A 15050-nucleotide genomic window follows, 5' to 3' on the forward strand; every position below is an offset into this window, starting at 1 on the left:
TACAAAGAACCTTCCAATGTGCAAAGACTAATAACACCAAACTGGAGCTCAGACTGAGGAGCTGAAGGAGGAAATGTGTTACTGTGGAAGAGTTGGGTCAGCCTGAAGGTCCCTGATGGCAGACCCATGCAAGACAAGGTGCTGAGTAAGTCCAACCTGAGAGTTTCACACTGGGACATTACTGACAGGCACTGTCTGCCCACTCCATTTTATTCTGCCATCTTTTGTTCTTGTGCTTACCAAAATGCTTTACAACCTCTTCAGCAGGGCAGCTGTGACAAGGCTAAGGAAAGTGAGCATCCATTCCTGGCCATTCAGAGATGGACAGTCTGCACACACCTTCTGAAGGCTGCTCTGCAGTACAGAATGTTACTGAATGCATCTCCTCTGCTTAATCCCTCAGAAATTGTGATCTACTGGTCAATATGATGGGGCTCCAATTTGAGATACGGTTTTATAAAAGGTTGTGAATCCATATCATGGGTATTCCGATCCCAGACCTGCCAGCAGTTCTGCTGTGGCTTCAAGCAGAGCACCCTATGCACGTTATTCACATATTAAAAAACTATACTTACATCCCAGGGGCAAGTTAGTCCTACAGGGCTGAAAAAGGGAGTGTAGGAAGGGAGGAAAGCAGCAGGATCATTCATTTTATTTGTTTTTCTTTTACCTTGATCGAGAATGGCAGTCTATTTTCTTTGAAAGCATAAAAATTAAAAACAAGCTGCTGTCCTCCTTTAGTCAAAGGGGCCAGATTTCCATAGCAATCAACATAAATAGGTTTTCCTTCAAGAACCTATCAAAGCAAGAAATAAAAGTTAATAAAACCTCTTTTAATAGTAGATTCATGCATATAAGCATCATGATTTCCCCCAGCATAGTTCCTGAGTTTAACACAAGTCCCCACTTGGTTACATTCAACAACAAATAATAATATCACTGTGCATTATGGCAAGGTATTATGAGTACAGGCAGTTTAGAAAACCACAAGCCACCTGACTCTTTTCTAAAGTAAGAGTGTGCAATTCTTTTCAGGAAATAGTAAGTCAGTGACTATGATTTCACCACAAGCCAGTCCTACTCATGACTGTGTGTCTGCAGGACCAATGAGAAGGAATTCCTTCTGTCTGCAAAGCCCAATCAGGACTACTTGACAGCAGCAAGTGCAAACTCCACTGTAGGCTGCACTGGGACATCCACAGGTCCTCATGCTCCTCCAGCCTTGCCCTGTTTTGTTCTTCTTTTGAGAAGTTCCATAATGCGGCCTTGCTGTGAGCCTTCATTTATCAGGGCTTGTCGTGGCTGTTGCAGGAGCTGTTGCTATATGGAAAACACACTGCCCACCCACAAGGAGGAAGCCTGCTGCAAGGAATGTACCTCAATGTCTTTGCTTCTTGCAACTTCCTCAAAGTTCTCTTGTTGCTCCAAAGTTTTGTCCACTTTGTCGTCAGTCATGCAGAAGCAGCGCAAATTAGACTCCACAGGGTCATTCATTTTGGCAAATATTACAAACTTTGCCATGTAAGGAACACATATTAATTCTCTGTAAAGCTGTGTTGCCAGCCCAACAGTCTCTAGTACTTGGTGGCAGTCTGCTAGCCAAAATCTGAGTGGGAAAAAGTAAAGCATTAAATCAACTTTTCATTATGTTCCAACATTGCTTAATCCTTAAAGAGAAACTATGTCCTGTATCCTTGGTCATTTTGCATGTGTACTGTCCTTGCAGAACTGCCACAGCTATTATTTTCCTTTGCTCTCAGTACAGGTTTAACAATCTAGAAATGGGAATGAATACCTGGCAATGAAATGCTGACATACTTATCTGACCTTTTTCACACTGGTGTGTCATAAAACTATTTATCTGAAGGCTCATTTGAAGTCAAAGTGGGGAAATTTCATTTCTTGCAACCACACACAATGTATACTGTAATGTGTTGATGCTTCACTATACATTTGATTTGCTAAAACAACACCTTTATAACACAAAAAGTAAAATCACCTCTTCCATTTAGGCTGAACCAAATATGCCTCCAGTGAAGTTTCCCAGAGACAGTGCTATATTGTTATTTTTCTCATGATTAAGAGGTTGAAGACAAGTGTGATACAAATTATAAATAGTTTATACTTTCCCACAATATTTCAGCCCTGGTCTATTTGGTTTTTCAGCAGTTCTCTCTCTTTTCATAAAGGTTTTTAGAGTTGCAATGTAATTTGCTGAATGATAAACTCTCTACCTGCTATACCATGAATTTTCTCCACTAGGATATGTGATTTATACAGATGCTGTTAAATGTCTCCAATCAGCACAGAAGCCCGTGAAATCTATCAAGATTAATTTCAGCTCATAATTTTTTTTTGCAAATGGTATTTTTGTGAGAGCAATTTAATATAATTTTAAACTAAAAAGCCCATAGTCAAAAATTAAACATCTTTAAATTTTAAAACAAACACATTTTTATGAACTCTCTCATTCTTTTTAATGGTATAAACATTTTAGGCTTCCCCTTTCTGTTGCCATTTACAGAAAGACCAAAGCCCTGTGTGGCAGGGTAGCCTTCAGAGGAACAGGTTGTGTGCCTGCCAGGAGACCCCGTCACAGCCAGAGCATTGTGTGCAGCCCTGGATGTGTGGGACGCTGACAGGCACTGACAAAGCTGGGCCATCACCGCTTCATCAGCCTCATGAAAGGCTTCCAGAAAGCCAAAACACAACCTCACAACCATGCACGGTGTGGATCAAGGGAAGCCACTCCTGAGATGCAGTGGCAGGGTCTGTTTCCATACCTGGCAGAAACATTGGTGGTGAAGGAGACACAGTCATTCGAAAACGTCAGCGGAGTGGTGCCCGTGATATCCTCCCACTGTGCAGGTGAAGTGCCTCCTGCACAAATACACACCAGGGAGATTTCCTTTCAAACACTGAGCACACACAGACTGCACAACGAATATCTCTATCTCCACACACAAAAAGAGAACCTAGACATTAATGTTCTCCAACAGTTGAGCTCAATGTTATACGTGGCATCACATGTCACACAGCAAAAAATGATGTAAGCAAAGAACATACCTACAAGCCAACAGCAACACCCCCCTCAATATCAGCTAGGACAGAATTACTTCTGCAAGCTACTTTTACTGACAAGCATGTTTAATAACCAAAACTGAAATTCTTCATACTGGCTAAATATAGAATAGTAAAACGTGTTGGGAGAGCTCTTTTACAATGGCATGGGACCAGATATAAAGCCCAGGGAACCAGTGGGAGCCTTGGAAATAAATTCAGCTCACTTTGCTCGGGAGAGGTTATCTGAACCCCAATGGCCCAGCACACCAAGATTCCCTTACTGCAAAACAGGAGCTGTGAGAGTGAGCACGGAGCTGCTGCCACAGAAAACTCTGCGAAGAGCAGGATTTTCTCTAACCTGTAATGCTACATAGGAGTCGAAGGCTGGGAGTTGTGTCTCCTTTGTACCCGTTGGTTACTCCTTCTCCTGATGGAGGGGGCACAGGAATTGTCATGGTTATTGGCTTATGGAATTTTCTTCTTCTTGGCTCCACAGTGACAATGGGACTGAATGTTGCTTTGTTTCCAAGGATTTTTTTGACAATCTCTTCTGGAACTGGTTGAGCCTGTCAACATAGGAAACATAGTTAAACTAGAGCTACAAACTGTTTAGAGACATGTAGAATTATTTTCTAAATTATTATTTTCTTTATATTTTCTGTATAATTTATTTCCCCCTCCAGGAAGCCTTCTCAAGGGTGATTATTAGTGAAATTCATGTTTAGTTTTTATTCAACAACTTACTTCTGATTTCCTAATCACTAAATGGTAGAGCTAAACTATAAATCTCAGAAGGTTCCCTGCACAATTTGCTGGGAGTTTTCCAGAGCACGTTTGGTTCTGTTCTTAATTTACAGTGATTAGTAGCATTAGGTACAATTTCAAAATGCAAAATCAGGCCTATTTTGCACTTGAGAAGTGAGGACTAGACACTGTCTCCTGGAGGTGACAGACAATTCTTACATCTCTGTCGACCACAGATTTGTGCTCTTGAGGAACACTGCATTCCAGCTGATCTCTCTACTCAGTGTGTCCTGCGATTATTAGAAACAAAATACTTGTTTGGGTCAAAATCACAAAACATGCATGAAGTTATGGAAGACTTATAGGTAAACTTCACATTTTCTACAGTCAAAAGTGACAGACATGGTAATGGGAGTTTGCATCCATTTGCCTTTTAAATTTTTAAAATTTTTTTAAACTTTCAGGCCTGTTTCAATCAGGCTGACCTGTGACTTGCTATTATTCAAATTGCAGAGTGCACTGATATGCACAGAACATGCAGTTACACTGCAGTCTCAGCAGTCACAACACTGCATACAGAGATGACATTCTTCATGCTGGAGAGCTCTGAGAAAGCAATTGTATAACCAGAACAGCAGAATTTCCATTTTCTCAAGATTAATCATCTTGAGATGTGAAATATCTTTAACAGAAATGTTTCAGCATGAATTCCAAGCACTGCAATTCAAACCAGCATAACTTTTTCATGAACCCATCAGACTTGTCATACTATTAGGGGAATTTTAAATGATAACTAACTAAACTGAAAGATGTCTCCTATTCCAATGGACTATTTTTCCACTTTCCGTGCAGTTAAGAGTTTAAGCTATTTGCTCTTCCCAGATTTCACCCCTAGAAACACCAGTGGTGAATGTCCTAAGACACAGCAGATGTACACAGGAGGTTTTTGACCCAGTAACAGCTGGCAAACAGCTGCATGTAATCCCTACCAAACACATTCCCTTGGCAGAGGGCAGCCCAGTGAACCTGTTCACAAGCTGCTGCTTTGCCACAGGAGACAGGGACTGCACAGTGGCTGTAGACTTGCTGGGGCTGCGACAGTTCCGGGTCTTTGCTTTCCTCTCTTTTTATTTTTGGGATGCTAAGCAATAATCATGGAGGTGATCCAAGGGGAGCTGGGCTTTTGCCACAGGGAGGAGGACTGTGTACCACCTGAGGGACGCTGAGCGTGCCCTGGCAGACACAGATCTCAGGTGTGAAAAAGCTCCTTGTCACAACTGATGCTAAGGAGCTGCAGGCTCTGTAGCTTCCAGTCTCGTGCATCGAGACAAGTGCACTAAAGCATCTTTACCTGCAGCCCCACACGGATTCTCTTGGTCAGAGCCCCCTCAGGGAAGGAGGCTTGGACACGGGGCACCGTGGTGCTGCTCAGCACGCCGCCCTCGGGGCCGATCTGGTTGCTCTCCTGCTTGATCCGGGAAACCACTGCGAAGTACTGCGGGAAATCCTTGGTGACGATCCTGCAGATCCGCTTCTTCTCCAGCTCCTCCACGCTGTCTAGCTCTGGGGGCACAAGACAGGTAGAACGTTCAGGCATCCCCTGCCCAGGTTCATCCCACACTTCTGTGAGTGTGGGGCTTTGAATAAGCTTTAGAATGCCTAAGAAGGTTGGGAGTTATTATTATGTATATACTGCAGGAGTAAAATAAAAGCCATTCAGTGCTATCAATTCTCAAGCTTTGTTTTTTCTGTGAACTTTTGCATAAATCTTGACAATGAGGGCAACGGCAACAGACAAAAGACTTGCTAGGACACTTAAGCAGTCGTGTGTGACAGTCTCTGCAGTAACAGCTGCCACAGAACAGCAGGTTTGTCACAGCACAGAAGTCCAAGGAGGACTGAAGGAGGTACTCAAGATTCTTCCTTCTCTCATTTCCATCTGATCTTTCTGTGCATAACTCCAAATTATTCTCAGCCTCTTCCCCCATATAGTTTGGACATAGAGAAAACCACAGGAGATCACAGTCACTCCGTGACATATCTCCCCTCATGTCAGGTGTGCAATCCAGAGCCTGGCCACCAAGGCACTTGAGACAGTTATTGCCCACACTAAAAATCCTGACCAGACAGGGAGTTCTCCATGAGACTGTGGAAGCAACAGAGCTGTCTCCCAGCAGTACCAGTGAATCAAGATCACACTTCCCTTCCACATCAGGATTCCAGCCTTTTGGTTATCTGCCCCAAAATAACTGCAGTGCTCTCCTCAGTTCCTAGAGAACCTTAATGCATCCGCAGACACAGCTGAAAGAGTCAGGACATCAACCACTAATGCTCTCAGCCACCTTCCCAGTTTGTAGGGTCACCAGAGCTCAGAAAAGTGCACAGAGTACCTATCCCTATTAATTGTTAAGCACATGACACAGTTTCCCCCATATATGCACTGGGGAAAACACTGTTATACAACAAAAATACAATGACTTTTGCAACTACATGTGTTTATACATACAAATATATATATATATATATTTGCACTGGCACCCTGTGATATAAACACCATACACAAATGTGTACATACATAATTATGTAACTGTCATGCATTTCTCTTTGTAAACTCTTGCACTTGGCCTTTATATCTCTTGTAATTGGATTTCATTGGAGCACTCCATAAATTTCAGCTCTTATTTTCCTTCTTAAAAAGGGAATTTCTAAATAAAGTTTGTTCCTCAAAGGATGACATTTTTATCAGATCCAGCAAGAAAAAGCAGGAACATCAGAAATAATACAAAGACAAAAGATACTTGTAAAATACTTTGTGACTGAGACATTTTCATCCTCCAAACATGTAAGCTCAATTACAGTTGCAAAATAATTAGAATGCAAATTCGGTAAAATGTCAGTTTTCCATTTTAAAACATTCAGCAGATAGTTAGGATTAATCACACAGTGTTGCTGTGGATCAAATGTTCCTACCAGAAGTGGATAATTTCTTATCATAATGTCAGCTTCCATTTACTTTGACTCAGGGATTGATATCTGAAGCCCTCTAATGAATTAGGCACTCTGCCTGCAGCCTCTGGAAGCAATGGTTTGTGCAGGAGACAAACTAGATTCCTAAACTCCCAGGCAGGTATAATCTTGACTAATCATCTCCTGTTTGTTGCTAGAGAAAAAAACCAATGTAAAATGCCCACAGAGGTGAAGGATAATTAAAATTCTCTTGAAATAGAAAAAATAGTGATTTGTACAAGAACATTTCAAAGTCCTTTGAACCTGACACACTCCTTCAGAGGAGGAAGGTGGGAAGATGAGAGTGGCAGAGCAACAGTCAGGCATGGAGAGGAGTTGGACTATATATAGGGAGGTTATGTTTGGATAATACATATGTAAACTTCTATATTAACTTGCCCTCTAACAGAAAAAAAAAGAAAAGAAAAGATGATGAGCAATCAAACCATCTCTCTCACTGCCCTGAGAAATGCAGTGTTAGCATGACAGAACTAATGAAACAGGGAAAACTAGTCCTGGGAGAGGTCACGTTTCCCAAACACACCTCATGCATTTTACAGAGGGAGATATCATCATTACTATTTTCCTCAGCTGCTGACACTTCATTCCTGGGCAGTGTTTCAATGATAAACCTTGAAGCATTTTTTGGTTAGATGGTTGGGTTTTGGAGGGAAGGGGGTTTTAGCCACAGAGAAGTATGCTGTGCACCCCATCACACAGACAGGGATAGTGAAGCATGGAGAGGCAAAGCAGAAAGGCTGGTGGCAGAACTGGGAAGAATCTCCCAATGTTGCTCTCTCCCAGGCTTGTGCTAACAGCCCAAAAACTCTTACAGTCATTCAGCTTTACTGAGTCCAGAGAAAGGTACTGTGAATATAATGAGTGCAGAAGTCTTCTCCTGCCACCCATGTGTATGGTACACTTATCCTGTGATGGTTTGGTGGCTGAGCTTCCACAGGAGTGATGGAGGAGAGAAGAGACGGAGAGAGGGGAAGGAGGGAAGAAAAAAACATCACAGCTCCCCACCCTTTGGTACATGCTGCCACACAAACGTTAAGGCTCTAGGACAGGAGAGGAGAAACCCAGCCATGTCCTCCAAGGTCAGAGGGGCCTCACAGGGGCTGTCTTAGGTCAAGGAAAGTAATCACACCAGTTCTCTCTGGTGAGAGAGCAGTTGTGGATCAAGTTCATCCACATCTAATACCTCTCTTTTTTTACCTTCAGATAAGGTAACACAGAGCAAAAATCTTGTTACTCAAAATAGAGTAAGACAAGTCACAGAATACCTGGTTATTTCATGAGCTTCAAGGTGTCTTTGTGTATATCTGGTTTACCTTGCCAGGGCCTCAAAAGAATTTTGCTAGCATTGAAAAAGCAAATATCACCTGTGCCTCCCAGACTGAACAGTTCTGAGTTGTGCAACCCTCCCTCAGTCCTGGTTAGAGTAGAACTGACCTTGTCAACATGCACAGACCACAGGGTGGGGTGAGCACAGGATCCCAGTTCTCCCCATACAGAGATGTGCCCATTAAGGAATTGCTGCACTAAAAGCATGGCACGCAGGAAGCAGTTTCCACATGGAGGAAAATACAGGAGGGGGATGGAGGCAGGGAGAGCACATGGCAAGGGGCAAGGAGAAAATGAGGGCAGGAAGATGCTGGTAGCCTCCCAGCCTGAGTGTTTCACAGACATAACTAGACACTCCCAGTGCCACAAGGATGCTTCACCCTCAAAGAAGGCAATGTCCTTTATGTCTAGTTTTGTGTAGTCTTTTATCTTGCCATTCACAAAAAACAGTGACGTTTAAAAACTTCTTGGAAATGTGGCAAAATCACTGCAGAGTGGTTTATGGTGGTATTTTAAACTTCAAGCATAAACAAGGTCACCCTCTGGTTTGATCTGTTGATTCAGTTATGTAAAAATTCCTGCTTCCCATCTGAAACCACACTGTGCAGCTGCAAGCATACTGTAGCCACAAACATTTGCATTTCTTGGCTCACTCACTAGATTGCAAATGACTTTTAAAATATTAGCTACCCCAAAGTGTGCATTTGTGCCCACAATTTGTCCACAGGTAGCTCTAAAGGGTGCAGGAATGTTAAAAGCAAACAGGAGTTATATGTAAAAGGAGCCCATCTGAAAATGCAATGTATTTACCAATTACAAGACAGAGGGTTTCTTCCTAAAAAAAAAAAATAAATAAAAAAATACATATATTTTATTTGATTCAAGTCTAAATAAATGTAATATGGCCAAGAGCTATGAATTTCTGCCCTTGTGTTTGGAGCTACACTTCTCCTACTCCTAAAAATGCCAAGTTCCCTGTATTCCCTCAGCTCTCTATTTGCCTAAGTACAGCACCATCCTTAAAATTAGACCTATTTAAGCAAAAACCTGACTGCACCAAAGGAAAGTAGGCTCTTAACATCATGGTTCATTGTTCTCTCATGACAATAACCCAAAAGTTCTGCTGTTATTTAATCCTGCATTAGCCCTGGAGCAGTGCCTCCTGCTTGGGATTATTTCGGCTCTAAGACAAGGTTTCCCAGCAGATGGAGCTGCTTCCAGCACAGAGGAGGTTTTTGGCAGTCCCCACCGAGGGCCAGGAGCCAGGATGTCCTTGCTCTCATCCCTGCTAGCTAAGGGGGAGAGCAAAACAGGAGCAACAAAACAGAGGAGCAACCTGCACTGCTACAACTCGGTGTATTCAGGACCTAGGAATAAAGGTCTGATTGCCCTCCTTCACTGCGCAGGTAGGAAAGGACTTGGGATCACAGCAGGCTTGACAGAGAACACACCAGCTGCTTCTGACAGAAAATGGGCACTCCTGCAGCACCTCGTGGCACTTAGAGATAATTATGCAGATGAGTTTTCTTGCAAAGACAGACTAAATTTCTCTAAATGACTATGTGGCTGCTTTTTATTTAAATTAAAGCTTGTTTCTTCCTCCAGAGCTCATACCTGGAATAAAACTTCTTCCAAAATTATGTCTTCTGAGATACAGGATACTCCCCCAGAGCCAAGTCTGACTGTGGTATTTTGTAACAAACCAGTAAAAGTTCAGATATAAAAAACCCAACCCACTCAAGTCTACAAATTTGTAATTTTTTGGTCATTGTTTGGAAGACCTTTTACACTGAAAAGGTATCATTTAACCAGAGTGGAATTTTGTCAAAACCCTTGCACTATTTTAATGCAGGGTGGGTTTTTATTTTGTACTTTGCTTTCCTAGCTAGAGAAGGATGTTTCTACAGTATTTTTTCTCCTTTTCCTCTCACAAGTGGTTGCCTGGATTTATGAAAGCCTTTCCTGAGGTTTGGTTTTTAAGGTGTCAAATATTTTCACTCTAACAGAATCATGTCCATCATACTTTGTCCAATTACTTGGCTGCATTTACACCTACTAACCTCAAACAGCAGCTCCCCAGAAAGAGCCACCTGAAACCCTCAGCAGATCAGAAAGATGTCCTGTGGCTCCACATTGTGAAGCTTATTATTTTAGGCTCTAAGTACTGAGGGTTTCATGCCCATCTCTCTCAAAGTGCTTTTATTTATTGAGCTCATCTCTGTAAATTGTCAATTTATCCATACCTGAACTCTTTCGTATTGCAAGCTGCAGCACATACAAGCTGCTTCACAACAATATTTCTGTGCCCAGATTTCCTATTCCCAAATCAAACTAAGCTCAGTTTTAAAAGCAGATGAAGCAAACAAGCAAGCTGCTGATCCGTGCTGATTACCTCACCTTGTCAAGGCACCATTACTTCACCCAAACAACAAATCATCACTTCTGATCCCATGCCAGTGTGCAGAGAAGGGGCAGTGATGAGATTTTTCCTTTTCAGAGTCTGCAACTACTGCATTCAATCCTGCAGCAATGACAATTCCCAAGCCATACTATCCTGGACCGTGTCCATCTCTTGCCCTTTCCACTGCTTTTAGGTACACTTCAGTGAAGAAGTTTATTTTTCCAAACCCACTGACAAAACATTTGCAGTGTTTCTGCTCTCCTGCTTGGTTTGTTCTATTACATTCATTTAGAAAAAAATCACCACAATAGCTCATCACAGAACAAGCAGATCTTTGCTGCTGCTTTACGTTCATACAAGCTCAGGTGCAGTTTAAATACTTCAAGGTGAAGTCTTTCCTGTTGTCCCCATTCCCAGAAGATCAGGAAATTGATAAAAATGCTGTATTTCAGATGCCCGGGGCATCACAACAGCACAACTCTCCACGTTCCCAAGGCATGCCTTTTGCTGAGGCTGCCCTCATCAAACAAGGAGAGGCAGAAATCAAAGGCAGAGCTCCCCCACAGATACCTCTCAGGGCTGCCATCCACAGCCTCATCATTTCCTTTTGCTGATAATGAAAGAACTTTCCTGCAGCTCAGCTTGTGCCCTATCACACTACATCTTTCTGTAGATTACCTAGGGAAATTCCAGCAGATAAACCCTTACAGAAAACCAAACTTCACACCACAAACTCTTTCATTCACCCTCAGATGCAAAGAGCTCAAGCAATGGTTTATCAGCACAATTATTGAAAAATGCTTGTTAGGAAAAGAAAGCAGTGGTGCCAAGGAACCACTGCAGCCCCACAGCCTGGCTTTGCCCATAATTTGTCTTCAGGGACCATCTGTGACAGCATCTTCTGATCGATTTGTACAGCTGGGTCCCCTCATCTTGAGGGACTCTCACATCAACAGCAATGTTCAAGCAACACAAGGGAGGCAGATCTCCCAGACGGGCATCACAAAGGCAGGTTGTGTATTGTGGGAGGCAATGTCTAACCATGCCATTTGGAACACAATGCTCTGTGGGGCCGAGCTCTGTGTCTGTAGGAAGGCCCCGTATAGCTGATATTTACACCTCATCCTTGGTTTGGAATGACCTCACCATGGCCCTGCTGGAGCAGCAGAGACACCTGTACCTCCAGCTGGGTGTTATTCTCAAATCCATGCTGGAAAAGCAACTGCACAAACTCTGCTTAAACTTGGCAAGACTTCAGACCAAAATTCACCACTCGTTTCAGGATGACTCCAGGCCGTAGCAGAACAATTTCTCCTTATGCTCTTTCCACCAGTTTAAAATGGAGCACACACTGTATTCCCTGAGGTCAGACATCCCCTGCACTGTTTTATTTCAGTGTGCTTTAGTCAGCCCATGTTAGCAAGCCTTCACAAAGGCAAGGCTAGCTAAAGCGTTGAGAAAATATTTACCTTCATCCATGCCATTCAGGATTTCAGTTAGGTCTTCATGTTTGCTGTCATACTGGTGCTCTTTCCATGTTTCACCATTCTCACTTCGGAGTACAATCAGCTCTCTTTCCTTGCCTCGCATTGATCCAAAATGCGGGATTTCCACTATGACAGGGCTAGAGAAAAAGCAATCATGTCATTTTTAACCCTATACTTCCTCACTGCCCTTAATTTCCTATGGACCTTAAGAAAACTACAATCATTTAAAATAGTTAACACCGTTACAGTAAAAATGTTTTTAAAATTGCCAAAGCTGCACAATCCTTTATCATTTAAACTATATTAACGGATAAATAAAAAATATTAATGTTTTTAGTGCAAAAATAAATATCTTCTTGAAATATCTTCCTCCATGAAAAGAATAGTGACAACTTTTAATAAGGAGAATTCTCCTTGCTTATTTATCCCAGGTGATCCAACCTGCCTCCAGCTTGCACAGCACTGTTGAGTTTTAACTGGCATTAGCATAGTCAAAGTTCAGATTTGGCTCAGAGAGTTTGAAGGGACAAAGTCAGTACAGAAGCAGTCTGGCTACCCCAGCCATGCAACAGCTACTGACTGTAACAGGAACCACGCATTTATGCAGATTTTGAACTTCAAACTAAGTCCCAAAGTTTTCAAAGCTTTCCCTGGGTCTCTGTTGATGCAGGTCCTGTGAAATAAGAGACTGTTTTTCTTTAGCTCCACTTTCTGGTTCTCATGCTCAGCATCACAGCTGCAACCTCTGCATGGCAAACATCACTGGGGAATCGTTAGATCCTTTCAGAATGGATTTCTCTGGGTGGAACAACATCACGACCACATTTATATTAGTTACTGTCAAACATTTTGAGGGGAAGCAAAGGGAATGAGAAGGTGGTTAATAATACACCTGTCACCAGACAATGTACCTTCAACAGAGGACTGCAAGTGCATTCCCAAACAGTTTGTATGAACAACTGACAGAAACCACCATTCACTTCATGTGCCATTCCTCAACAAAACAGACACTGTTGCCAAACACTTCACAGGCAGGATATGCATTTTAAAGTATGCTAAGACAAACCGACTGAAATCACACAGTAAGTGAACATTTATGGATTATGCAGCTTTAAGACATTTAAATAGACAGTATCATTATTTTCCTACAGAGGTTGTAAAAGGTTTAACTGCTTTGTAACAACTTGGTTAAAAGCAGTGCTGCATGATGGGAGAAGTGTGCAGCATTTCTGTGGTACTGTACATCTGCCAGGTGCTGGGTGCATGAACCAATCCATCACTTGAGCATAAATCACAACAGTCATCATGGGGAAAAACAAACTAGCTTGAAGCCCAGTTTGAATATTAAATTCCCAGGGAGAAGAGTTTGTCTTTTTTTTCCCCATGAAAATGATTAAAAGAGTTTAATTAACATATATTTTAGATGCTTTTAGGAAACACCCAGTCTATTTTTCAAGTCTCAAGTCCTTTAACAAAAAACCAGGAATGTAGGTGCTCTCTCCCATTGTGCACAGCAAGAAAATATAAAAAAAATCAAATACATTGCTTAAGATATTTACTCTCTAGCTCAAAAAGAGCACAAGCTGAAAACTAATGCTGTAGTACAATCTTTGCAGGCTAATATTTCAGATACTGTCTCTGTAAATATTTAGAAACTACACAATTTTGTGCATGACATTTAACAAGGATACTCAGTGAGAAGGTATTGAACAGGTTTGGAACACCAAACACTCACCAATATTTTGAAAACCTAATGCAATAAATTTCACAATACAGTTCGAGAACAACAGTCAAAAACATATGGAAACATGTTTAGACCATACACTGTAGTCCCTTTGGGTTTTGTAAATTTATTTTAACAAGATGCTCCTTGCAGGTTGAAAAGATTAGCATTTCTCCAATCTTGCTGAATCAATTCATTCACTTGATAACATTTTTTTCCAAATAATCTTTCATAAGTAATGGACTTCATGTGATCCCATTTTACAAATGCTCTTCCCAAAACAGTCTCATCTAAGCCTGTAAATACCTTCTCTACCACAGGGTTGAACTTAAAGGACTGCCACTGTGTATTAAAATGTACTTAATGCAGTAGAAACACTTCAAATTTAAAAAATTACAAAAGCACAGAAGTTATGAAAGCAGAATGCTGGCAGTGAATTTTACATGCCTATAAGCACAAGGTAGTAGCAGAGCTATATTAAATCAAGCCACTATGATTTTCTTTCAGTGACATAAATCAACTGAAAGTTTTAGGAAACTTAAAAAAAAAATGGGAATAACAAAAAATTGGAAACAAAAGAAAAACTGTAGACATTCTGTATCTTTTCCGTACATATCCTACCCAATAAATTTTGTTCCTTGTGGACCAAGCTGCAGGATTCGGCTAACCATGCTCTCACCCTCATTTAGAGGGGGAGGACTTTTAGGAAGGTGCAGTTTACTGAATAACATCCATGCAGCAGGAAGAGAAACGAGAAGGGGAAATTAGGAACAAGCTGTCATTCCCAACAGAACCAGCAATTTACACCAGGGTGCCACTCACGGTAATGAACAAAATTTATAATTAGGAAAAAAAAGGCCACATCATAGTGGATTGTTTCCCCTATTTTAAGCCTTAAAAAGAGTCAGTTCCAGCACTGGTACTACTTGTACCAGCACTCTACAGTAGGTGCTCCACCGTCACTCCAAGTGGTTTTGTTCCACAAGACAGAGACAGGCAGCTCCCAGCACTACTCCAGAGGGAGCCATGCACATGTTGGGAACAGAGCTCAGTATCTGGGTCCCTGTGGGTGTCTCCAGAACAATCCTTTGTGACAGTGCTGTTTCTCTAAAGTCAAGTAAGAGGGTCAAAACCTGCTCTGGATTTTGAGTGTGTGACTCCTCCTGACTTCTAAGGCAGGGTTGCATGAGTAGATGGGGGTGGGACCTGACCTCCCCATGGCTTTCCTTACCTTCATCTCATCAAAGAGGCCAAACTCTCCTTACAATACAAGGGTTCT

General features: G+C 41.9%; 1 protein-coding gene across 22 annotated transcripts in view; it reads right to left on the bottom strand.

Annotated features, from left to right (window-relative positions):
* ANK3 (ankyrin 3) overlaps positions 1-15050 on the bottom strand; it is a 192946-nt gene that overhangs the window by 40043 nt on the left and 137853 nt on the right. For 15 of the 22 annotated variants that reach the window (XM_033065796.2, XM_033065799.2, XM_033065803.2 and 12 more), the window contains 6 exons: positions 12031-12185; positions 5159-5370; positions 3422-3629; positions 2784-2880; positions 1378-1606; positions 671-796 (listed from right to left, as the gene is read on the bottom strand). In XM_033065796.2, coding sequence (XP_032921687.1) covers positions 671-796; positions 1378-1606; positions 2784-2880; positions 3422-3629; positions 5159-5370; positions 12031-12185 — 1027 coding nt within the window. Of the gene's footprint in view, positions 1-670; positions 797-1377; positions 1607-2783; positions 2881-3421; positions 3630-5158; positions 5371-12030; positions 12186-14392; positions 14492-15050 lie in introns of all 22 variants that reach the window. The other 7 variants (XM_042779513.1, XM_033065808.2, XM_033065809.2 and 4 more) reach the window with 1 other exon arrangement.

Source organism: Catharus ustulatus, chromosome 8, assembly GCF_009819885.2.
Source record: "Catharus ustulatus isolate bCatUst1 chromosome 8, bCatUst1.pri.v2, whole genome shotgun sequence".
In the NCBI taxonomy this organism is placed as follows: Eukaryota; Metazoa; Chordata; class Aves; order Passeriformes; family Turdidae; genus Catharus; species Catharus ustulatus.